The sequence below is a fragment of the Hypanus sabinus genome, chromosome 8, assembly GCF_030144855.1.
Source record: "Hypanus sabinus isolate sHypSab1 chromosome 8, sHypSab1.hap1, whole genome shotgun sequence".
NCBI classification, from domain to species: Eukaryota; Metazoa; Chordata; class Chondrichthyes; order Myliobatiformes; family Dasyatidae; genus Hypanus; species Hypanus sabinus.
In genome coordinates this window covers 54,774,316-54,801,630 of record NC_082713.1, presented here as the reverse complement: position 1 = coordinate 54,801,630, position 27,315 = coordinate 54,774,316, and the positions used below count along the sequence as shown (strand labels likewise).

At 42.2% G+C, this 27,315-nt stretch overlaps 1 protein-coding gene across 2 annotated transcripts; it reads right to left on the bottom strand.

The window, feature by feature from the left end:
• Positions 1–27,315, bottom strand: zgc:66447 (SLAIN motif-containing protein-like). Of its 2 annotated transcripts, XM_059977205.1 has the most exons (8): positions 26,714–27,315; positions 13,157–13,302; positions 11,569–11,718; positions 6,406–6,546; positions 5,771–6,076; positions 5,325–5,462; positions 3,232–3,553; positions 1–2,035 (listed from the first exon to the last, which is right to left on the bottom strand). In XM_059977205.1, exons 1-8 carry the CDS (start codon positions 27,175–27,177, stop codon positions 1,969–1,971), a joined length of 1,734 nt encoding a protein of 577 aa, XP_059833188.1. In that variant the 5' UTR covers positions 27,178–27,315; the 3' UTR covers positions 1–1,968. The 2 variants fall into 2 exon arrangements, with proteins under 2 accessions (XP_059833188.1, XP_059833189.1); XM_059977206.1 differs by lacking the exon at positions 11,569–11,718.

The window sequence follows — 27,315 nt, the reverse complement described above, 5'->3', positions numbered from 1 at the left end:
TTCATTGAATGCCTTTTACATTTATTACCCCATTATTGCAAGCAAAGTGAAGAAAGAAAAAACACGACTTCATGCTGGTGTACAACTGAATAAAAATCAGACTTAACACCATCTTATAAAGACTCCGCGATACGCAAATTCAAAGATCCTTCAGTAACGTCCTGTAAGAACTAAAATAAAATAAAAATTGGTCATGTAAATCAGCTGCTTGAAGACAGTAATAGTAAAACCCACAACACAGCACAGACTATTACTAACTCAGTGTTGTTGTACATGAAACATTTGAAGACTGAATCGTACAATCCTATCAGTTTGCAACTAATCTTTCTACTTCTGAAATTTTTCTTTAACCCAAGATGGTGCAATTGGGGTGGTCTACCCTCCAAATCCAACTAGGGGAATTGAGTGTGAACATGTCATGCTGATTAAATAAAAGTCACTCATTCCATCGAACTATATACTTCTACAACACACATTTTCCTCAGAATAAAATCTGAAGCAAAATGCAGAAATATTTGCCTGCAGCAATGACTTGGTGTCTTGTACATACCTACAGTGCTTTTCATAAAATATTGTAACTTTTCAATATTTATTAATTTTAAAAAGGTTGAACAAACAAGCCTATGGCTGCAGGAGGAAGAAAGTGACGAGTAGAGCTTTGATCAAGAGACTGTTCTGCAAAAGCTTTAACTAAAACATGACGGCACGTAAAGTGGTACAAAGAAGTGAAAGTGGCAGAGAAATTTTCTAACTAAACAGAATAATTCAAATGAGCCAAACTAGCACAATTCCAACAGACTCAAATGATGATTGATACAGTTTACCTCAGGTAAACAGGCAAACATTTAAGCACGTTACCTCAGTCTGCCATAGTAAACAATAAGGACTCAATAAATTTAATTTCAATTTCATAGTGAAATAATAAGACCCATAAATTGAATTTGTTGGCCCGTCCTCAAGTTGGTTTTAGATAACGAGTGATCCTGGTGCAATTTGCTCTTGAATTGAAAATTCAGAATGTGATACAAAGCCACTTTTTGCTCTATATACAACACATGTCTACAGTAGTAAAACTGCTGACAAATTTAACTTCTGCTCTAACAAAATAGTTAACAGCCCGGAAGTGAGAAATAATGGCCCAGACAGATTGGTCCCCTAAATTCAGAACAAAATCATTTTAAGCAGACACTCCACAGTTCAGTCATGCTGTGAGTTTGGAAGCCTGTGGTACAGTTACAGCTGATTAATGTTTATGTAACACTAGGAAATACTACATCACATTTGTCCTAATGAGTGCCGTCTTTCAAGATTTCACCACAGATAAATCTCTGTATTTAGAAATGTAGTCAACAGCTTTCTCCACACTGTGACATTGTAAGCATGTAAGTACCCTTCAACATTGTGGTGGTTGCTTGCACAGCCGCTTGTGGGGAACAGGAGTCGAGCTGTCCATGCAGTTTATCCTGATGGCAACATTAACACAAAATGTCACTTTATTGAAAACTTTACATTAATTATAAACTTAGGAACATAGTCAAGCAAAGGAATCTTCAAATACTCCAAGCATTGTTCCCATTTTGTGATACGCTCTCATTTAAAATAGGAATGTAAAAAGATTTTAAGACAATAAAAGCATCAAGGCAAAATGTGATAGCTTTTGCTAAAGATCTTTTACATAATTCCACCTTCATGTTCTACGTCAGTTTGGGGTTGCAATGCATAAATACGTAAACTAGTAAATTTAAGGTACCTAATGGCACAACCTGGCTTTACACAACTGGGCTGACGATACAATCAACACGAACCCTGGAATCAAAACCCTGGAACATTTTGCCACTAATATTTAAAACCTATCTTTACAAAATAGTTCCATTTTCAGAAACTGGACTTTGCTCTCCTGTTTATTTGAAGTTGGCCCAGCCAGCTGGGCTTTCAAATGCCAGAAGTTTGCAAAACTTTGCGCCTTCTTCAGTAACAGCCTTCTTTCCATTTCTCTTCTGTCACAGTACTGTGCGTCTTCGGTAGTTGCAGAGTTCTGATAATAAAAATGTTAATTTAGTAATTTAACATTTAGAAAGAAAATATAGTCTGCAAATCATTTTGTTTGCTTAAATAAGTGTTCAGCACAAGTGTAAAGATAACCTTAACCATCTCCACATACCCTCGGTAAACGAAAGCCAAAAACTGCTGGAAATCTAGAAACTAGAAACACTCAGCTGGTCAGGTGAAGATTATATATTAGAACTGTGGAAGAGAAAGATTTGCTAAATTGGACAATGTTGGGAAAAGGATGGATTTGTCCCAATCCACCCCTCAGCTCTACAATTTAAAGCTATTTTTTTTTCTTTCATTGTTTTGACAATTGATGTTCAATTAGGTGTATATACACATTAGGTGTATAAAATTATAAGAGACATTGATAAAGTGGACAGCCAGCACCTTTTACCCCAGGTTGACAATCACCAATGAGAGGGCATAACTTTATACTTTCTTTCAAACATGTTAGTGGGGATGTCAGCAAAGCTGAATATTGACTTCAGGGGAAGGAAACCGAGGTGCATGAGCCAGTCCTCATTGGAGGATCAGAGGTGGAAAGAGTCAGCATTCTTTAATGGATCAATTTGAGGGTTCTTGATGTAATTTCACAATAGGAATACCTTTACCACATCCCATCTCAGCCTCACATCCAGCAGACTTTATGGGGGGGGGGGGGGGGGGAGACAATGTTCTCACCATTCTGTTCAATATAATAAAAATGAACTCGACCTTAATTTGTCATGGCTTTTGCAACTTTTCTTGTAACTAAAACACTATTTTGCATCATTATTGCTTTTCCCTGTGCACCATCTTAATATACTGTACTTATGGCTTCAAATGATCTGTGTGATCTGTGACATTAATAAACCAGTTACCAACATGCGAGCACTCATCTGTCAGTGCAAATTCCACAGAACTACACATTTTCAAATCTTTCCTTCAATATGATGATTTCAATCTCCTTCACAATTCATGTTCACCCTTACTTTCTATCGTCTCATAATCCCTCCATCCATACAGAATGTCCAACCCACATTTAAGGACTCTTTTACCCATTCCTAGATCCAGTACCTCATCTAGTCACACTACATCCATCTTAACCATAACCAATCCTTTACCACTATTTAATGAATACAAAGAATAAGCATTTACTGTATCCCCTTAATTCAAAAGTCATTGATACATTAGACTTGCCTCCGAGCAGGCTGCAAGAGTTTGCTCTTGGAGACGGTGGTTGTGGCAGTGCAAGTAACTCGTGATCTCGTTGGGATGCTCCTTGCTACAGGTGTTGAACTGGAAGACCTTCCGGCGGAGGCAATACCGGTTGAAGTGCCTGAACAAGTGGGAGACTGGATTCGACGAACAGTACTCACAGAGCCTGGGTATCCTGTCGGTTTCACTGAATGCCTTGTTGTTAAGGGAGAGTTACTATTAGCAATTGCTTTCACTGGCTGTCTGTTAGAGAACGAAGTCTGATTGCCATTACCAGTAAACCTGAGCTTTCCAGTAGGTGTACCTAGATGAATCAATAGTAGAAATGAATAAAGCACCAATTATTCTCTCTCCCTTCCATCCCCAAGGAGCAGTTTCTATGTAAACAAATTCTGACCACGTTATATTTGAAAAGCTAGTAATTTTTCAATAAAATGAACAGTATTACCTTAAGTTTACTAAGCACCAAGCATAGCCAAATCCATTTTATTCTACAAATAAAATTCTATTAAAAATCCATTTATTCTACCAATAAGCAGCTTGCAGTGCTCCAGCACAATTTAAAACTTCTCAATTTGAGCAGTTTCCTTTTCGAATAACCTTGGTCAAAACTAGAAAAGTGTCCTCTTCCACTCATCTTTCTTTTTGAAAATATACAAACTACGACCTCACTAGACCACTGCAGGCTAATGTCTACCTTTGAAAAAATACATCTCTAATAGAAACGTGATAAATCCCACTTATACATTTGTCATTCTTCTGTTCAACTGGATGAAGGCGAAGCTTAGGAGGAATGATGGTGCCTACCGGCAACTCCTTTGGTTGCATCTTCAGAAACAGCTCTATTTCTACCTTTAATATCTTCATTTTTCCCTTTCAGGTTTCTTTTGAAGACACGTAGGCTTTGTGGGAATGGGACCCGTCCTCGGGCTGCTATACCACATGCCTCGAGTCTCGCTCGTGTTCGGAAGCCTAAGATCTCAGTGCTCTGGAGATGGGTCAAGGGTCGGTGTCACGGCAGGAGATGTGTGTTGTCGGTGAGGCTGGAAAATCTTTCGCTGTGGACCCGAAGACATGAGGTCTTTGAGATCTTCGGACACAGAGCTCAGAAAAAGCGACGATATGGACTTTTAACACTATAAACCAGCGAGTCATTGTTATGTCTCCCGCTCACTGTGAAAATGGAGGACACCTCCCTCTCCCTTGCCAGGAGAAGAGAGAGAACCTGTGGTTTGTCAATGTCTGATGAAATGCGAGGCCTTTTGGGTAACTCTGGTCTGCGTCATTGCTATCGCTTAGCTCACACTTTGGCTCAGTAGTGGGTGCAATTTTTTTTGCCGGTGGGGTGGGGAGGCGCATTATTGCTCATCGCCACTTATATGAGGGAGGGGGAACTGGGGGGACTTTGGGGTTCTCATGTTTAACTGTCGTTCATTCTTTGGGGCACCTCTCTGTTTTTGCCGATGTTTGTGAAGAAAAAGCATTTCAGGATGTATATTGTATACATTCCTCTGACGTTAAATTTGACTTTTGAAAGTAGTATCAGCACTTTTTCCACCTTTCATTACAACATGGAGTTCAGGTTTGTATTTTTCCCATTTTCCATAAAAATCCATGTTATTGTCTGAGCTGGTTCATGTGGCGAAGTTTCTTAGTACTTCATTGTTACACAAATGGTTGAAGGTTCAGAATTTGATCAAGTCTATATTTGCATATTATAGCTGCATGCTCTATGATTTTTTTCAAAATTTACACATTAGTAACTTGTGATTGAGCTTGGATAAACATCCACCTCAAAGTTCTTTCAAACTAATTTCCATCACAGTGTCAACCAGCTATATAAAATCTGAGGGCACAGACAGAGCAAGTGGTCTTCCTCTCCCCAAGAGTTATGGAATCTAAAACTAAAGTACATAATTACAAGGTTGGAGTTGCAAGGTTTAATAAAAACATGAGGTAACTTTTTTTCCTCCCCAAAAGAAGTAGATAAGACACCAACTGCCAGAGAAAGTGGCTGAGGTGGGTACGATGGATACATACGGACAGGTATATATGTAAGATCCAATGCGACATACCTGCTGGAGACTGTTGCAACCTTGAGATTCGACTGTTGGGCATTTGCAAATTAGATTCAAAGCTTCGACTGCTCCTACCAGAATCAGAGCATCGAATTCCAGTTTTGGCCAGATTGGGCATACTACGACGCATTTCCTCTGTCAGGGAAAGTAACAAGTGTTTAAACCAAATCAAACCTACATACAATTCCAGTCTCACACTCCTGTGGTCAACTCAAATGCTCTTAGAATAGCTAAGGATAAACAATATATTATACATTATTGGAGATGCAAATATTGCATATACAAAGCAAAAACAAAAATGCAAAAGCATTTGAGCAGAGTAGCACTCTCCGGCCTGAACAGAAATTATATTGATAAAGAATCCATGCTCATTTTGTACTCTTAAATAAAAGCTCTTGGAACCCCCCATTCCATTTACCTAATGATTAAAATTGATGTCGTACCTTGATTTTTTGTATAATTCATCAGTTCAGATACACGACCCTGCAAACAGCGTCGCGATGGCCGAACCCTTCCTGGAGTTGCTGCTCCTCTAACTGGAGATTGTGATCGAGGTGAGTTTCGTGGTGAAGGGGAGTATCTGTGCACGCTGCGTTGAGATAAAGAGTAATCATACTCATCTTCATCATCTAGACTGTAAGTGTCAAACTCCTGATCACTATAGGTACCTCTTCTCAAGGAATTTAGAGAGGCACTGGAACTACGGCGAGAAGCTGATGCCGAACTGGAGGCATAGTCCTGACGAAGACCTAAAAACAAAAAATAAAAAATCAGTGCACAAGATCCCCAATGTCGGCCTATTCCTCCCCCTTTCAATTATCTTCAGTTTCAAACCTCAACAAACTTCAAACACAAAAGACTACAATTGCTGGAATGTAGAGCAAAAACGAAACTGCTGGGTCAGACAGCACGCATAGAAGCAAAAGGTTTATTCGCAATTTAAGTTGAAAACCAGTACCTGGACACACCCAAGTTCTATCAATATCTATTACCAATATCTGTTATTAATTCACTGCTCCAACTGGGTTGCACCACAATAGAACATAAATTAATTGTCATGTAATGTAATTCTACTTACTTTCTTCTTGCAATCGAGCCATGATCTGGACATCTGTCAAATCTTGCAACTTATAACCCATGGAGATAGAGTCATCAGAAGTGCTTAGTTCACTATCAATGGACGACTGGGAACTTAGTGCTGAGGGAATGGATGGATAACCTTTAGGACCAAAAAAGATGAATGAAGAACAGAGAGAAGATTTCCAAAGACAGCATTACAGGAAAGGTTACAAAGGTAGCCAACTACCATTGACTGCATATGAAAGAACAACAAATACTTGGACTGTACTAGAACAGTCAGCTATTGAATTCACATCACTTCATTAGCCAAATGAGCAAAAAAACACAAAGCAACTATATCAAAGTTGAAACACTGTTTTGTTTAAGCCTACAATAGTCCCTCAATGATCTAATAAATCTCTGCTTGAGAGAGTTCAAACCTCATGCCAGAAATCAGTTCTCCAAAATCTAGGTTGACACCCACTGCAATATTCATTGTTGCTGCATTGATCAGTTTCTGACTTCTGAATGTTAAGCTACCCTGTCAAGTGAGCACAGGGACTCTGCAACAACTCTTGAAGAGCAGCAAGGGTGTTATTTATTTTAAATAAAAATATCTGCTCACTGCCATTTGAAAACATTATGGAATTCAAATTGATTTATGTTGCTACATTACAGCAACTACACTTTACTTCATTAGCTGTAAACTATTTTGGGATAACCAAGTGCTCCTTAAATGTGCAATTATTTTTCTTTCCTTTATTTCATTCCCTGGTCTGGTATGTTTAAGAATGACTACTTCTCCATTCCCCAGCCTCAAACCCATATTAGCCTTTTTAAACAATATACTAATAAGTAACCCAACAGAACTCAGAGGCTTTCATACAATAGGAAAGAAAGTGACTTTCATAATGCCTTCTACAACCATAGCCCGATACAAAAAAATGCATAAAACCCAAAGTAGTACTTTTTGAAGTGGAGTTAATGTAGGAATGTAGAAAATTTGGCAGCCAAGTCACACATGCCCACAAATAACAATGAGATAATGACCAGATGGGGAATTTTTTTTTTGGGGGGGGGCTACACAGCAAAGCACCAAGGAGTAACTCTCCTGCTCAAGTAGCATCAAGGAATATTATACACCCACCCGAGAGTGTAAAGAGCATCTAGCTTCTTAATGGAATGTAGAAGGCCAACTTAAAGGTTTATAAAGTTATGTGGAACATAGAAAGATAGTATTCCCCCCCTGGGCAGGCAGGTCTGGAACAAGAATGCACAGGTTTAAGGTGCGGGGGAGAAATTGAAATGGACATGCTTCCCGCCTCCCACACAAAAGGTATCGCAAACCACCTGCCAATGGAAACGTAGTGTTATATTTACAGCATTTGGACAGGTATTTAGATATGAGATACAGAGAGATACAGGCCTAATGCTGGTAAATCAGATTAGCATAGATAGGCATTACTGTCAACATGGAGGAGGGTCAAACTTGCCTATTCCTGAGCTGTATGACTTAGATTCTTTATGGAAGAAAGGCCAAGACAGTATAGCACACCTTCTGCACTATGCTCGGACATCAGCAAAAAATTTATCAAATTAATCAACAAGTCTACCAAGAACACACCAGCTTTTGAGTCTGTGGAATAGTGTATCAAACAGCTTATGCTAGAGTTAATAGATAGGATTAATTCCTTCAGACAGAGAACAAAAAAGTAAGTCAAAGATTTTAAATCCTTGGTAAAATATCTAAAGAAAGATAAGAAGTGGCTTTTACTCAATTGTTAGGATCTGGAAGACCACGCAACAGGTGAAGAAAGGTTATTCTATAATAATTGGAAAAAGGAGAGAGAGTAAACTGCTCTTCCAAAGAACAAAGCATCAAGGTTATTTGCTGTACTTCAAAATTTCTATACATGCCCTTACAATTCATCCCATTTCATCCTTAACGTATAAATCTTTGAACAAGGCTTTAAATAAAATAGCCAATCTGCAATGTGTAATTTTTCTATTGCTTTATGGTAATCAGACGATTGGGTTCTTGGTTGCACAAACTACATTCAGTTCTTTTCTAGATATTGACAGGACTGAACTAATTCTAAGCCATAACAATAACGTAGGAATCATTATGTATATACATACACCAAGATCAAGTTTGGATTCTATTCTTGAATAAACTGCGATAGTTTCTTACTACGAGTCACATATCAAAAACAGAAAGCTAAAAGCCTCGACTTCCAGCATCTGTACTACATGGATTAAGTATTTAAGAACGATCATGGGACCATAATCCTATAAGAGTTAGGACATCAAGAAAGAAAGGTAATTATTACCAAAAAAAGACTCGCGACCCAAGTATTATAACTACATCAGGAAGTTCACTTAACATGCAAATTAAATTAACCTGTGCTCCCACGGCTCCACAGAACATTCTTTAACAAGTTGATATATTTTAGAATGTTTGACAGATCAGAAGCAAATAACAAATGTATTAGAAGTATAGGTGCAGGTACAGCACAAGAACAGGACCTTCCACTCTCACTGCTGTGCTGAACCAATTAAATTAGTAATCAAATGGCCAATTAAACTAATCTCTTCTGCCTACACTACATCCATATCTTTCCATTTTCCTCACATTCATGTGCCTATCTAAATGTCTGTGAACCCCACTCTCATGCATCTTTGGAATGCATGTTTGGAATGCACCCCAAACAGCACATTCCAGGTACCCGTCACTCCATTAAAAAAAAATGCCCCTCACATCCCATTTGAACTTACCCCGTCTCACCTTAAATGCATGCCCTCTGGTATCAGATATTTCAACCCACGGAAAAAGATAATGTCTGCCTATATCTCTCAATCTTATAAACCCCCATTAGCCTCCACCACTCCAGAGAAAACCACCCCAGTCTGCCCGAACTCGCATTATAGCACATGCCACTCTAATCCAGGCAGCATCCTGGTAAGCCTCTTCTGCACCATCTCCAAAGCCTCAATATTCTTCCTAAATGGGGTAACCAGAATCATATGCAATACTCCAGATGCAACCAAACTAAATTTTTTTATAAAGCTGCAACATAACTTACTGACTTTTGAACTCAGTGCCTCAACTAATAAAGGCAAGCTTGCCATTTACCTTCTTAACCCCCCTATCAACCTGTGTAGCCACTTTGTATATCCAGCTTATTTGAATTTGCTGGAAGCTCTCCAAGACACCACACCAGAGGTTAAAGAAACTAAATTTAAATTCATGTTATTAAGCGGTAATGAACTTGCACGGACTGATAAGTTAGCAGACAAAACAACAGGGATAAACAAATCATTTTTCAGGTTGATGACTACACTTACTAGTGATAAAAGGGGTTTATGCTAGAGCAGTAGCTGCTTACAATCTCAGTGACTGGGCTGAGGTGGGGGTGGGGTGGCAAGTATAATATATACAAATTCACAGGTGTCACAAAGTTAGGCGGCAGTGGGGAATGCAGAGGAATTCAGGGAAAACACAGACTGGGTGACTAGATCAGACACAATGGTTGGAAAACAATGTGGAAAATTGAGTCTGAACACTCTAGTAGAAAAAAAGGCTTTAAAAAGTGATAAACCTCTGAGAGACTTGGATGACCATGCAGATGAATCAAAGCTAATATAGATATTAGAAAAGAGCATGCTGACCTTTAAAGATTTATGCATAGAATAAAAATGTCTTACTGCAATTATATGGGCACCTAGTGAGACCATGCCTACAATACTACGTGCAAGTCTACTCTCCCTAATCAGATGGCAACAGGAGAGCGGTACAAGGTAGTAGGTGATAGGTGAAACTGGGAGAGGGGGAGGGGTGAAGTAAAGAGCTGGGAAGTCGATTGGTTAAAGAGATAAAGGGCTGGAGGAGGAATCTGATGGGATAGAAGACCATGGAAGAAAGGGAAGAGGGAGGTGATGGGTAGGTAAGGAGATAAGGAGAGAGGGGGAAATGGGAATAGTGAATGGTGAAGCTGGGATTGAGGGCAATTACCAAAGAATGAAAAATCGATGATCATGCCATCAGGTTGGAGGCTACCCAGATGTGCCTGGTGAAAGGATTGCACGCCTGGTGAAAGGATTGCACTGGAGATGGCAGATGTTACGGAGAATTATATGCTGGACACAGAGGCTGATGGGCTGGTAGCTGAGGACAAGAGGAACCCTGTCCCTGATGGGTGAATGGATGTGTGTGAAATGGAAGAGATGTGTGTGAAATGGAAGAGATGCGGGTGAGGGCAGCATTGACGATGGAGGAAGGAAATCCCCTTTCTTTGAAGGAAATCTCATTAGTTCAGGAATGAAAAGCCTTATCCTGAGAGCAGATGTGGCAGGAACAAAGGAGTTGAGAGAAGGGGGTAGCATTTTCACACTGACTTCTAATCTCTTTTTTCCCGTCCTGAAGGATCTTGGCCTGAAACATGGACTGTTTACTCTTTTCCATAGATGCTGCTGGGCCTGCTGAGTTTGTCCAGCATTTTGTGTGTGTTACTGTAAGGACTCAGCCAGCCCAGCAGTACCTGTACCAGGTCTGATGACAACTCTGTGATCCTAAACATTAACTGGCTTCTCTTTCCATAGATGCTACTTGACTAATTGAGTTGTTGCAAAATTTCTGTTTCTTCCCCCAGAGCTGGTCATTCAAGACAGAAGAAATTTCTTCACAAAGAGGGAAACAGAAGACCAGTCATTGAATATATTCAAGACTGATAAGATTTTTGGATAAAGAATATCAAGGGAAATGAGGACAGTTCAGGGGAACGTGACACTGAGGTAAAAAATTTAGCCTTTACTGTATTTTGATCAGTGCAGAAGGCACAAGGGGTAAGTGACTAATCTTATATTCTTAAATACTAAACTTCAAATTAAACCCACAACACCAATAAATTGTACATACAATTTGCGCTTTAGTTCCCAACTTAAGATTCAAATATTCTATTTTGAAAGAAGTGTTTAAATGTACCTTACCGGCAAGTTTTTTTTTTACAAACGCCATGCAAGCTAACCAAAAAGCAAATTTCATGCAATTTATCTCAAATCTTACACTGACCAAACCTGGAAGAAGGTCCAACACAACATGCACCATTCTGCATAAAGGGAAAAGCAACATTAATAATTGCAAATGGTCCATAAAAACCTATATTAATGGACAGGTATACTGTACCTGAACTGCCATAGGTTAGTACTGTTTTAGTAGATGCTTTGAGGAAACCAGTAGAGTTTAAGAGATTGCTACACGAAGAGACATCTGTATTGGAGCTATAAGCACAGGATGAGGAAAACGGAGTGCAATAGATGTTTCTCCATCTGTTGGCTAGAGTGGAAAAGCACAAATGCATGCATAGTTAGATACAAATGCAAAATGCATGAAGTAATATTGGCATGATACTTAAAAAAAAACTTGCTTAGGTTTGGATCCACATTTAGACAATAGTGGCTTCTAAAAGGAAATGAACCAGCTTGGGGTTTTTTTTGCCCCAAATTTTACATCGATGAGAATCTCGTGTTGTTCCTTATAATTTAGAAGCATTTAGCAAAATTGGCTATAGTCAGAAACTGTCAAATGCAGATAGATTAACCACACCTATATCATAGGGCAGTTTAAGTAGCATCAAATATACATCACACCATACTTACTACAAGTTAAAACCTTCCCCAAATTGAATATAACAAAATTAAAGGATTTGGAAATACTTACCACAAACACTATTAGAGTAATAGCAATTCTCTACCAGTTTAATAACACTACCACTCTTACAAGATTATCTTGTGTCAAGAATAACCCATGAAGAACTCACTCGTCAAGGGCTCTACATGTGAGTTAGCATCAGTGACAACATGCAGGCAGCAATGTTTCACCTTAATACCATTTCATTATTGCAAGCTATGAATTAGATTGCTTTTGCAGTGGTTACAACCTGCAGTGCATACGAGGCATATCATATTTCAAGCAGGCAACAATGAAAAACCCAGCATTCGAGATATCTGGAAGAAAAGGCATAGAGTAAATCGTAATTGAAAAGTTGAGCTAATTAGTTAGGAATGACAAGAAAATACATTAGTATCCTTTCATACCAGAGTTAATGGTCATCTAATAGCACTGCAACAAGAGGTTACAGATGCCAACTGAAGTGTTCTGGATTGTTTAGGATATAGGGTTGACAACTAAATAGCTAAGTAATCGCTTTACTTAGAGTTGGCGTAAGGCTTTGAATGGTTCTCTAATGCTTGCCCATCATGTTCTTTCTAATATTATCTTTCAACCCATGTTGTTCAAGCAATCTCCTGCACAACTTACTTTTGCTCTGTGCACTAGTGCTGAATTTCAACTTCTTCACCCACTTCTGCAGTTCGGTAATCAAGTCTTGTCTCCAATTAGGAATGAGAGAAGCGTGGATCCACATTTCTTCGAATACTGTTTTATTAGGATAATTTTTGGGGGTTAAGCATATTATCAGGCCAATATTTCAATGCAGTGCCAAAGGAGTTTAGTTTTGCAATGGTGCCATTATTCAGTGCTTCTTCAAATTTTAATCACAGAGGGCACCTGATGAAGTGCTCCTTGGAGGGCAAAATTGTCCTGAATTACTTACCATCAACAATACAGAGGTTAATAGACATTCATCACGATTTCACAAAACCAGACAATTACGACCAAGATATAATTCTCCCTTATTGGAGTAGATCCAGTCAAAATTACAAATTTGTAACAGTTGCTTATGGAGCTTATCCAGCCTGCACACATAACCTACCTTGATCAAGTCGGCACATAAGACTGCGGCAGGCGGCTTCAGTTTCTGGGCTAGGATGATCGAGCACCTGTCTGCACCATTTCAGAGGATTTTGCACCTTTGGGTCTCGGTCTGTTGTTGCTGTCTTCTTTGGTGAAACATATAACCTTCATAAAAACAAAGTGACAGCTCTTTCTCAGTCCATCAACTTTGGAAGAAAGATTACTTTTGCAACAACTAGTACTAAACAAGGAAAAGAATGGGATTTAGTTCTGATGCCCAATACCCTTGTACATGAAGAATGCAGGCACTCAAGAAAATGACGTTGGACTGTGTAGAGTACTAGCTTAGCAACACACACAAGATGCTGGAGCTGGAGGAAGTGGAGTTCCGCACCCGCCATGACACTGAGCTCTTCCTCAGCTGCCGCCGTCTCCGAGCCTATTTCTTTGGCAAGAACTCCCCACCCTGCACTGATGACCCTTCTCCCATCTTCAAGCCTCCTGCTCTTCCTGGACACCCCACCCTGGTCTTCTGCCCTCTCTGGACCTTGTCATTGCCAACTGCTGATGGACATTAACAACCTACACTTTTAACACTCCTCTCTCCTATTCCAGCCTCACTACTTCTGAATGCTCTGCCCTCCATTCCCTCCGCACTAATCCTAATCTCACCATCAAACCTGCAGATAAGGGAGGTGCTGTAGTAGTCTGGCATACTGACCTCTACCTTGTCGAGGCCAACTCTCAGACACCACCTCTCACTTACCCCTCAAAAAGGACCCCACTGGGAAGCACCAGGCCATTGTCTCCCACACCATCCCCAACCTTATTGACAATGGACATCTTCCATCCACCGCCACCAACCTCATAGTTCCCGCACCCTGTGCCTCCTTCTACCCAAGATTCACAAACCCACTTGTCCAGGTAGGTGCATTGTTTCAGCTTGTTCCTGCCCCACTGAACTCATATCGGCATACCTCGACTCTGTTTTATCCCCCAGTTCTGTCCTTTCTTACCTACATCCCTGACACCTCACACACTCTTGATCTTTTCTACAATTTCAAGTTCCCTGGCCCCCATCATCATATTTTTACTATGGATATCCAGTCCTTACACCTCCATCCCCCACCAGAAAGGCCACAGAGCTCTCCATTTTTTCTGGACACCAGACCTAACCAGCTCCCCTCCACCACCACTCTTTTTCACCTAGCAGAACTTGCTTACTCTCAATTTTCTCATAGGCTCCTCCCACCTCCTTCAAACAAAAGGGGTCGCCATGAGCACTCACATGGGTCCCAGCTATGCCCACCTTGTCAGCTACATGGAAAAATCTATGTTTCAAGCCTATATTAGTGACCATCACGCACTTTTCCCACTCTGCATCAATGACTGCATTGGTGCTGCTTCCTGCACTCAGACTGAACTCATCGACTTCACCTACTTTGCCTCTAACTTCCACCCTGACCTCAAATTCACCTGGTCCATTTCCAACACCTCCCTTCCCTTTCTCAATCTCACTTTCTCTATCTCCAGAGACAGCTTATCCACCAATGTCTATTATAAACCAACAGACTCTCACAGCTACCTGGACTGTACATCACCCCACCTGTACAAAACCCCATCTCCTTTTCCCAATTCCTCCGCCTCCTCTGCATCTGCTCTCAGGATGAGGGTTATCATTCTAGGATGAAGGAGATGTCCTCCGTTTTCAAAGAAAGGGACTTCTCTTCCTCCACCACATCTCTTCCATATCTGCTCCTACCCACACTACCAGGGTTCCCCTTGCCCTCACCAGCACCCCACCAGCTTCCACGTCCAAAACATAATTCTCCAAAAACTTCTGCCACCTCCAACTAGATCCTACCACCAAACACATCTTTCCCTCTCCCCAACTTTGTGCTTTCTGCAGGGATGGCCCCCAATGCAGCTTCCTTGTCCATACATCCCTCCCCATGGATCTCCCTCCTGGCACTTACGCTTGCAAACAGAACAAGTCCTACACCGACCCCTACACCTCCTCCCTCACTGCCACTGAGGACCCTAAACTGTCCTACCAGGTGAGGCAACACTTCACCTGTGAGTCTGTTGGGAGTTATTTACTGTTTTCGGTGCTCCCAGCATGGGCTCCTGTACATTGGTGAGACCCAACAAAGATTGGGAGACCGCTTCACCAAGCATCTACGCCCCATCTGCCAGAACAACTAGGATCTACCAGTGGCCACCCATTTTAATTCTACTTCCCATTCCCATATATCCATCCATCGCCTCCTCCACTGTCATGAGGAAGCCACACTCAGGTCGGAGAAACAACATCTAACCTCCAACATAAAGGCATGAACTTACAGTACTGCCCCCCAACTTTCTGAATTTCCCATCCCTTTTTTCCTCTCTCCGTATCTCCTTGCCCATCTTCTTGTGCTCCTCTCTTTCCTTTCTTCCATGACCTTCTGACTCTTTTACCAACTTACTTCCCAGCTCTTTACTTCATCCCTTTTCCTTCAGGTTTCACCTATCACCTTATGTTTCTCTGTCCCTCGCCGACCTTCTAAATCTACTCCTCAGCATTTTTCTTCAGTCCTGCCAAAGGGTTTCAACCCAAAACAGTGACTGTACTTTTCTCCATAGATGGTTCAGCATTTTGTGTGTGTTGCTCGGATTTCCAGCATCTGTAGATTTTCTCTTGTTTAAAGGTAATAGCACAAGTATGTAGTGGTTATTTACATTCCAACAGCCCCATTCCCATAAAAACAATAAAAAAATGTTGCTAATTTTCTTTCCTACAGTAGATTTTAGAAACTACATGTATACTCATTTTTTTATATTTTAAAAACTGCTCAAAGTAGCAAAATGCTATCAGGAATATTTCAAGATATTATGAGTTTAAGTTTAGAATAGATGACAGTTGATACAGATCAGACCTATCATAGGTATCAAAAATTCAAAGTAGATTTAAAGTAGAATACAAAAATGGATTTTGAATTTAAAATGTGTGGTGTTTAAATACCGTGATTACAGCAGGTATTGAAACAAACTGAGAGACTTATTAGCAGAATTGAACAATACAATGCAAACTCGTCGTAATGGAGTCATCGGGAACTATTTTAACTGCCTACACCCATTAGCCTGCAGCTGAACCAAAGGCCTCCATACCCCTCCCATCCATGTCCCTATACAAACTCCTCTTAAATGTTGAAACTGTATCCACCACTTGTGTTGGCAACAGGTTTCACTCTCACTAGCCCCCGAATGAAGGTTTCCCCTCATGTTCTTAAACTTTTCACCCTTAACCCTTGACCTCTGGTTGTAGTCCCACCCAATCTATACCCCTCATAATCTTGTATACCTCTATCAAATCTCCTCTCAATCTTCTACATTCCAGGGAATAGAGTCCTAATGTATTCAATCTTTTAACTCAAGTACTCAAGACCCAGCAACATCCTTTGTATATTTTCTCAGTACTTTTTCAGCCTTATTTACATCTTTCCTGTATATAGATGAACAAAACTGCACACAATACTCCAAATTAGGCCTCACCAATGTCTTGTACATCTTCAACACAATGTTTCAACTCCTGTACTGAATACTTTGACCCAGGAAAGCTTCCTTTATGACCCTATAAGCCACTTTCAGTAAACTATGAACCTAAATTCCCTGATCCCTTTATTCTACTGCACTTCTGTGCCCAAACTGTTCACTGTTTACGACTTACCCTGGTTGGTGCCACCCAAGTGCAAGACCTCATACTTGACTGCATTAACTTCCATCTGCTACTTTTCAAACCATTTTCCCAGCTGGTCAGATCCCCTGTAAGCCATGATAGTCTTCCTCACTGTCCACTATACCCACAACTTGGTGTTATCTGCAGATTTGCTGATCCAGTCAACCATATTATCATCTAGATAAATTATTGATATGGATGACAACCAACAATGGACCCAGGACCAATCCCTACAGCACTACACTAGCCACAGGCCTTGAGTCAGAGAGGCAACCATGTACTACCATTCTCTCCTACCATGACGCTGAACTCTTCTTCCATCGCCTACATCTCCAAGACTACTACTTTAACAAGGATTCCCCTCCCCCTATTGATGACCGCTTCTCCGTCTTCAACCCTCCTCCTGGACCCCCGAACCGGGCCTTCTACCTGCACTCGATCTTTTCATCAAGACATCAACCGTCTCAACTTCACCACTCCTCTCTCCTGTTTCAACCTCACTCTCTCTGAACACACTGCCCTCCACTCTCTCCACACTAATCCTAATCTCACCATCAAACCCGCAGACAAAGGTGGTGCCGTAGTGGTCTGCTGGACAGACCTCTACCTCACTGAGGCCAAACGGCAGCTCTCTGACACCTCCTCTTACTTACCCCTGGAACAGGATCCAACCAAAAAACATCAAACCATTGTCTCCCGTACCATCACTGCCCTTATCAGCTCCGGAGACCTTCCATCCTCAGCCAAAAAACTCCTAATTCCCACACCCTGCACTGCTCGGTTTTACCTACTCCCCAAGATCCACAAGCCTGACTGTCCCAGTAGACCCATAGTTTCGGCCTGCTCCTGCCCCATCGAACTTGTATCTGCCTACCTCGACTCCATTTTGTCACCCATAGTTCAGTCCCTCCCCACCTACATCTGGGATACATCCCATTCCCTCCACCTCTTCAATAACTTCCGGTTCCCTGGTCCCGACCGCTTCATTGTCTCTATGGATGTCCAATCCTTTTACACTTCTATTCCCCATTCAAGAAGGCCTCAAAGCCCTCCGCTACTTTCTTGACAATAGACTTCACTAGTTCCCCACCACCACCACTCCTCCGGTTGGCGGAACTGGTACTCACACATAATAACTTCTCTTTTGGCTCTTACAATTTTCTACAGACCAAGGGTGTAGCTATGGGCACTCGCAAGGGCCCCAGCTATGCCTGCCTCTTCGTTGGTTATGTTAAACAGTCCATGCTTCAAATCTATACTGGTACTGCTCCCCAACTTTTCCTTCGATACACTGACGACTACACTGGTGCTGCTTCCTGCACCCATGCTGAGCTCATCAATTTCATCGACTTTGCCTCTAACTTCCACCCAACTCTCAAATTCACTTGGTCCATCTCAGACACTTCTCTTCCCTTTCTTGATCTCTCGGTCTCCAACTCTGGAGACAGACTGTCCACTGACATCTTCTATGAATCCACTGACTCTCATAACTACCTCGACTATACCTCTTCCCACCCTGCCAAATGCAAAAATGCTATTCCCTATTCCCAGTTCCTCCATCTCCACCGCATCTGCTCCCAGGATGAGGCTTTCAGTTCAAATGTCCTCTTTCGTTAAGAATCATGGTTTCTCTTCTGCCTTCATCAATGATGCCCTCACCTGCATCTCCTCTATTTCCCACACTTCGGCCCTCATCCCATCCTTCCGTCACCACAACAGGGACCGTGTTCCCCTTGCCCTCGCCTACCACCCCACCAGCCTCCGGAACCAGCACGTTATCCTCTGCAACTTACGCCACCTTCAACAGGACCCCACCACTAAGCACATCTTTCCCTCTCTACCCCTCTCCACTTTCCACAGGGATCATTCCTTCCGTGACTGCCTGGTCCACACATCCCTCCCCACAGATCTCCCAACTGGTACTTATCCCTGCAAGCATAAGTGCTACACCTGTCCCTACACCTCCCCTGTTACCACCATTCAGGGCCCCAAATAGTCCTTCCAGGTGAGGCAACACTTCACTTGTGAGTCTGTGTGGTCATCTATTGCATCCGGTGCCCCTGGTGCAGCCTCCTCTACATCAGCGAGACCTGACCCAGACTGGGGGACACCTCCACTCCGTCCGCCACAACAGAGCGGATCTCCACTTCAACTCTGCTTCACATTCCTATTCGTATATGTCCATACATGGCCTCCTCTACTGCCATGAGGCCAAAATCAAGTTGGAGGAGCAACACCTCATATACCGTCTGGGCATGAACATTGAATTCTCCAACTTCTGGTCATTCCCTCCCCCCATCCCAGTTTCACTCTGCCTTCTCCTCCAGCTGCCTATCACTTCTCTCATGATTCTGCCTTCTTCTTCTACCCATAGTGCTTTCCCCTTACATTCCTTCTTCACCTTTCCTGCCTATCCCCTCCCTGCTTCCCCTCCCCCACGCCTTGATCTTTCCTCTGATTGGTTTTTCCACTTGGAACCTACCAGCCTTCTCCTTCTCACCCTCCCCCCACCTTCTTTATAGGGCCCCTGCCCCCTCCCTCTTCAGTCCTGACGAAGGGTCTCGGCACAAAATGTTGACTGCTCGTTTTCACAGATGCCGTCCGACCTGCTGAGTTCCTCTAGCTTATTGTACGTGTTGCTACTACCATTCTTTCTGGCTTCTTCTACAAAGCCAATGTCTAATCCAATTAAATACCTCTTCTTAAATGCCAAGCAACTGAACCTTCTTAACCAACTTCTCATGAAGGACATTGTCAAATGCCTTGCTAACGTCCTCATGGAGAGCATCCGCTGCCTTTCCTTCCAGAGGACCAATTTTGTTCCTTACAATCTTTTTGCTCTTAACATATCTGTAGAATCCCTTAGGATTCTCCTTCACTTTCCTTGGTAGGACAATCTCATGCCTTCTTCTAGCCTCCTGTTTTTCTCTTAAGTTCTCTCTTGCATTTCTTACACTCTATAAGCACCATATTTGTTCCTACCTACCTATACCTGCAATGAAATGCACGTCTTCTTCCCTCCCACCCCCCCCCCACCCTTATTTAGGGCTTCAGTATCTCTTGAAAATCAAGGTTCCGTAAACCTGTTATTTTTACCTTTTATTCTGATAGGCACATACAAGCTTCATACTCAAATTTTCACTTTTGAAGGCCTCCCACTTACACTTTTGTCAGAAAACAGCCTGTCCTAATCCACACTTGCCAGATCCTTTCTGACTCCAAAATTGACCTTTCTCAGATTTAGAATCTCAATCTGCAGACCAGACCTATCTTTTTGAATATTTACTTTGACCCTAATGGCATTGTGATCACTGTCTCTTTTCCTAATAGCAGATCAAGTATCACACACTCTCTCATCGGGCCTTCTACATACCGATTAAGGAAACTTTCCTGAACATGTTTGCAAAATTCTATCCCATCTAGTCCTTTTACATAATGGGAATCCCTGGCAATATATGGAAAGTTAAAAGAACCTTCTATAATAAGTTTCTTGCAACAGTCTGTGATCTGTCTACAAATTATTTCCTCCAAATCCCTTGGACTGTTGGTGGCCTGTAACATAGCCCCATTAACTTGGTCATACATTTCTTATTACTGAGTTCTGACCATAATGCCTCACTAGATAAGTTCTCCAATCTGTCCTCACTGAGAACCGCCATGACATTTTCTCAGACTCCTTTAATCCTTCCAGCTCTGTTGCATCTAAAACAATGGAACCCCATAATACTGAGCTGCCAGTCCTGCCACTCCTGTGACCAAGTCTCATTAATGGTTACAATGATCATATTTCCAGGTGTTGATCCATGCCCTGAGCTCATAAGACCATAAGAGATCAGAGCAGAGTTAGGCCATTTAGCCCATCTGCTCCACCATTTCATCACAGCTGATCCATTTTCCCTCTCAGACCCAATTTCCTGCCTTCTCCCCATATCCCTTCAGGCCTGACTAATCAAGAATCTATCATCCTCTGCCTTAAATATACACAATGATTTGAGCTCCACAGCCGCCTATGGCAACAAAATCCACAGATTCACCATTCTCTGGCTAAAGAAGTTTCTCATCATAAAAGGGCACCCTTCTAATCTGAGGCTGTGCCCACCAGTTTACATCCAGCCTATCAAGGCCCTTCAACATTTGATAGGTTTCAATGAGTTCACCCCTCATTCTTCTGAATTCCAGTGAGTAGAGGCCCAGAGCCATCAAACGCTCTTCACATGACAAGCCTTCTAATCTCAGAGAGTTCGTGCACCTCCACTGGATCCTCTCCAATTCAGCATTCTTTTCTTAGATAAGGGGCCCAAAACTGCTCATCCGCCTTTCCTACGATACTTCTTGTGTTGAAATATACACTGTTCAGGACATCAGTCACACATGTTTAATCTTTGATTCCTGACCTTGTCTGAGGTCTTAACATCTCCACAGCTTCATCATCTATTCTGATACCCTGGTTCCCATACCCTAACCCTAAACAACAACCCCCCCCCCTCGCGCCTGCCCCCATACAGCACTAGTAAATCTTCTCTCTAGGATATTAGTCCCTTTCCAGTTCAGGTGCAAACTATCACTTCTATTCAGGTCCCGCCTTTCCTGGAAGAGAGCCCAGTGAGCTAACAATCTGATACCCTCCTGCCTACACCAAAACCAACTTAGCACCCAACTCTCCATGCAGAACCTCTTCACCCATCCTACCCATGTCATTGGTACCTACATGGACCACAACCTCTGTCTGTTCACTCTCCCACTTCAGAATGCCAAGGACTCAACCTAGAGTTATCCCAGACTCTGGCACTCAGGAAACAACATACCATGTGGTAACCTTGCTCTCTCCTACAGAACCTCCTTTCTAATCCCTATCACCACAGCTTGCCTCTTCTTCCCCCTTCTCTTCTGAGTCACAGATTCAGTGCCAGAGACCCAACCACTGTGGCTTTCCTCTGTTTCTTCTGCTGGACCATTCCCACCCTTCCCAACAGTATCCAAAGTGATATACCTGTTGTTGAGGGGGATGGCCACAGGGGTACTCTGCACTGGCTGTTTAACCCCTTTCCCCTTCCTGCCTGTCACCCAGTTCCTGTGTTCTGCATCTTGGGTGTAATTAACTCTGTATTGGCACGTGGCCAAGTGGTTAAGGCATTGGTCTAGTGATCTGAAGGTCACTAGTTCGAGCCTCAGCTAAGACAGCGTGTTGTGTCCTTTAGCAAGGCACTTAACCACACGTTGCTCTGCAACAATACCTGTGCCAAGCCGTATCGGCCCTTGCCCTTCCCTTGGACAACGTCAGTGATGTGGAGAGTGGAGACTTGCAGCATGAGCAACATGAGCCAATCTCCCATACCACCCTGCCTAGGCCTGTGCCCTGGAAACTTTCCAAGGCACAAATTCATGGTCTCTCGAGACTAACCGATGCCTATATGTTTCATCCATCACCCTTCAGCCTCCTGAATGATCCAGAGTTCATACAGCTCCAGTCATCAGGGGCACTGGAGGTCTCGCTGTCTTCCCACATTCTGCAAAAGGACCATTCCAATATCCTGCCTGGCATCTCTACTGTTCTAACTGAGCAAATACAAAAGGAGGAAGAACAATAAACTAAGTGGGGGGGGGGGGCTAGAAAAAAAAGCTTTTTTGCCTTCTTTGACTAAAACTTAAAAATCTCCACTCTAATTCTTACCACTCCAACTATGGCTGCCCCACTTTGCCCCTGCCTTACTTTAATTTGTTCTTGCTAATCAATCCCAAATGCCAACTGGCTGCTGCTCAATACACCAAACTACCAGGAATCGCTGCCTTTTCAATTCATTCAGTGAACTACATCTTCTCAAGCTTCCAATCTTTGAGTGGCCACTGCCCAGAGCGCCAAACTGCTGTGAGTTGCTGCCTTTTCTAACTGACTTTAGAGCCCAAACCAACTTCATTTTCTTCTGCTAAAGCACAACAGCAAACTAAATGAAAATACTTTTTTTTTCATCAGATTACTAATGCATTCAGCCCCATCAGGGCTTTCCTTTAAACAAGAATTTGCTTGACAAAGATTTTTCTAGCTTTTGTTGGAGGCATGATAGAAAGTGAATTGAACTATTGTTCTCAATACAAGATTTAGGTCATTTAATGAAATAGCAATCATTGATGGTATTTGTTTTAAATCAAAATCAAACATAATTAGGAGCAAGCCCTTGAATCAGCTATAAAATTAAGTTGCAGTAGGTCTAGGTGTGACCCAAACTACCATTCCACTCCTACCTAAGAAACCCCAATGAATAAAAAATATTCCACCACCTAGTCAGGGAATGGAATTCCAAGGACTTGCTGAAAACTACACTTCATTTGTCTTCTAAGAGTAGTTTCAAGTTATTCCACAAATCGAAAGATCCTCCCTACAGCCACCTGCGAAAACCCTTCGTGATCTTAATTTAATCAAGTCCTACTCACTCTTCTAAACTCTACAAACCTCTTCTCATGAGAGGAAGTTGGTCACATAACCTACCATTCTAGATACAAATCCTGTAAACCTTTACCAAACTGCTTTCAATGCATTCACATCCTTTCTTAAATAGGAACATTAATATTCTGCACAGTACTTCAATTGTACTCTCAACAATACACTATAAAAGAAGCTTAATTTCCTTGGCATTGTTTTCAATTCCCTATAGGACTTTCCTAATTATCACTCTGTCAGAGACTAACAATGACATTTGGAGAGTTCTACATTCTTCTGTTGATGCTTCAAAACCTCTTAAACCATCAATATAATGAGCTGTCAACAATACTCAGCCATAGTTGATTGGATCAGAGTATTCAATGGATGGGCGGGGTGGAGGAATGCAAGCCAGGTGCATTAATCCAAAGAAAAGTAAAATCATGTTTACAATGTTTGAAGATTTATGAGGTCATTGATGTCAAGACATTTTAAATGGAAACAGCAGGAGCAGCCAGACAGATTGACATATTGGGACTTTTAACAGGTGAATGAAAATGGGATGTTGATTTGCGAAGTACACATGGTCACTGATTGCTGCAGTTATTTACAAAACACTGAAGGCATAGTGCAGTCTGCATTGGTGAATTTTTATTTGATCTGTTGTATTAATATGTAACATAAAATGAGCACATAAAATGTTGTATGTGGTCCATCATGTTAGTTTTCTCTCATACATCATTCTTTCCACCAGTTACTTATATTTTATAAATTAGCTCCTGGTTGAAAGACCACAATCTGTGTGGATTGGTGATAATATCTTCTGCTCGCTGATATTCAACACTGGTGCACCTCAGGGGTGTGTGCTTCACCCACTGCTCTATTCTCTCTGTACCCATGACTGTGTGGCTAGGCATAGATCAAATGAATAAATTTGCTAATGAAACAACCATTGTTAGTAGAATCTCAGATGGAGACAAGAGGGCGTACAGGAGCGAGATATGCCAACTAGAGGAGTGGTGTTGCATCAACAACCTTGCATTCAACGTAAGACAAAAGAGCTGATTGTGGACTTCAGGAAGGGTAAGACGAAGTAACACATAACAATCCTCATAGAGGGATCAGAAGTGGAGACAGTGAGTAGTTTCAAGTTTTTGGATATCAAAATCTCTGAGGACCTAACCTGGTTCCAGCATATCAATGCAGCTATACAGAAGGCAAGACAGTGACTATACTCATCAGGAGTTTGAAGAGATTTGGTATGTCAACAAAAACTCTCAAAAACTTCTATAGATGTACTGTGGTGAGCATTCTGACAGGCTCTATCACTGTCTGGTATGGGGGGCCCCTACTGCACAGGACCAAAAGAAGCTGCGGAGGGTTGTAAATTTAGTCGTCTACATCTTGGGTAGTAGCCTCGAAAGTACCCAGGACGTCTTCAAAGAAAGGTGTCTCAGAAAGGCAGCGTCCATAATTAAGGACCCCCAGCACCCAGGGCATGCCCTTTTCTCACTGTTATCATCAAGTAGGAGATACAGAAGCCTGAAGGCACACACTCAGTGATTCAGGAACAGCTACTTCCCCTGTGCCATCTGATTCCTAAATGGGCACTGAACCTGTGAACACTTTAACACTACTTCACTTTAATATATATTACTTCTGTTTCTGATTATCTTAATCTATTCAATATATATACTGTAATTGATTTATTGATTATTTTTCCCTCTTCTATATTATGTATTACATTGAACTTTTGCAGCCAAGTTAACAAATTTCACGACACATGCCGGTGATAATAAACCTGATTCTGCTTGTGCATCAGGCTGAGCATTGTTGATTTTTATCCTGCTCATAGACACAAAAGATAACATGCCCCAGGTATTCTGATAACTGCATGCCTAAACTTGGAAGCTCAACCAGCAAAGGAATACTGATAGCAAAATACAGAGAAAGATTAACAAGATATAGTATCAGGTAAAGAATCTTTCCGCAATACCCTTCACGTTCTCTACAGTACAGCCAACAAATCAATAACTTCTGACCAGTCACCACTCTGCAATTCAAATAATAATTTGCACACATAAAGATCTAATAAATAGTCAACAGATGAAGTGATCAGAATTGGAATACAGGATCAGATAAGTGCCTACATATCAAATGAAAACCATTTTAAAAGCAACAACCCTGGAAAAATATGCACAGCCATAACCTGACAGCAATTTATAATTATATACTTCCTTCCAACAGAAAATAAAGAGCCTAAGTCATTCATGAGAACATTGACAAAATTGAAAACTCACTGTCAATAGATACTCAAGACAAATGGCAGACAACTAAATTCAAGAATGATAGCACAACTAACCTAAGATTTAGGACAGAAAGTATTACACAAATTAGGGAGGGAGTAGGGCAGGGCGAGAACGGTTCAAATATTACAGAATTGCTTAAACAAAAGGCTATGTCAGTCATCAAGCTCTGGGATGGTGATTGAAGATGAGGATGTGTGCAGTTCTTGAAGACCAAGTTTACTGAGGAAAGAGAAGTGAGGGACCTGAGTTGCAAGAATGATTATAATACAGAAGTCCAGAAGTTGAGCTAGATATCAAAAATACAGTAGGATTTTGATGTATACTGTTAAAAAAAGTGGTGGAAGGGGTTCTTTTAAGAACTGTGGGAGGCATCAAAATTTCTTTGAAGATTGAGTTAGACATGCATTTGGGAGTCTACAACTTGCTCTAGAATACCAAAAGGAAAAATAGAGCCAAGGCGCTAACTTCCAAGATCAAAGAGAGCAAGTATTGGGGGGGGGGGGGGGGATGTTAAGATTCAAAGGCAAAGGGACATACCCGAATAAAAGAACTGTTAACATTGTCCATGAAAATGAGAACTAATCAGATAACACAAACGTTCTGGCACAATAAGCTGGTTGTAACCTTAAATAGATGGAAGAAAATAATCCCTTACGGCATTATCTTGAAGAGAGACTACCCAATGAATCAAAAAAAACTTCTACCACTTTGTTTGAGGACACAGACCCATTGATTATTAGTTACGATAACCTGATTTTCATCATTGCCTTTAACTTTACAGCTAACAACTTAACATTAAAGTAACACACTTTTCAAGGCCCATTCCTCTATTAGTTTCGACACCCATATTTACTCAAAGTAAGGAAATTCTAAATTGCGCGCATATTACACAATGGAAGGATGAATATGCAGGATATTTCGAGTATCAACGATCTCAAACTACTCTCCATTTCTGGCCGATACAATCCGGATATCAGAGAAATGTTCCATAACAAACGTGGTAGTTTATAGCAGCAACTTTGCTGAACTGGACAACAGGGTTGAAATAATACAATTTAAAACGATGGCAGAGAACAGAGCGAGTTGCACACCAACTGGAGTCAACCCCTACGGTCGTGCACCAGATGCTCTCACCAACTATCCTCCTCCACGGCGGATGGATCCGGGTCGAGGTCGAGGACATCGTCCTCCAGCAACACGGACTGTTGCTGCTCGTCGGCGCCACCCGGAGAACGCAGCCAGCAGCCAGTGACCGTGCCGTCTCCGGTGAACAAAGCCTCGTATTCGCTCAGTAACGGGTCGCCTGGGCTCAGCTGCACATCGAACCCGTCGCCGACGCAGCCAACGGGCGCCGGTGCTCGGCCGGGCGAGGGGAGCTGTCCGGTGTCGATCCCCGCCTTGGCTCCGCGGCCGCTCCGGATCCGCAGCTGCTCGTTTTGCAGCTCCAGCTTCTTCACCAGGTCCTGCAGCTTCTTCACCTCCTTGTCGGCATCGGGCAGCGCACTCACCATGGCGGCAGAGCTCCCCGGGACGACGGACAAGCCGGCATCGCCTACCCTGTCGGGCTCAACCGCGTTCGACCCCACCATCGGTCGCATCCGTCACCTGCGATCACTGGCTTCGTCTTCCCATTGTAGATAAAGGCGACCTCTGACCCCAACCGGTCCGCTGACATGCGCGTAGCCCGAACGCGCCGACTGCGCCTGCGCCAAGCCCCGCCGCCCGGATTTGGCGCC

Excerpts from the sequence above, each read along its gene's own strand:
- zgc:66447 (XM_059977205.1), bottom strand. The coding sequence starts at position 27,177 with ATGCGACCGATGGTGGGGTCGAACGCGGTTGAGCCCGACAGGGTAGGC. Across the intron at positions 5,463-5,770 it reads GAATTATACAAAAAATCAAG|AGGAAATGCGTCGTAGTATG; the intron begins GTACGACATCAA and ends TTTCCCTGACAG. Across the intron at positions 2,036-3,231 it reads CTCTTGCAGCCTGCTCGGAG|AACTCTGCAACTACCGAAGA; the intron begins GCAAGTCTAATG and ends TTTTATTATCAG.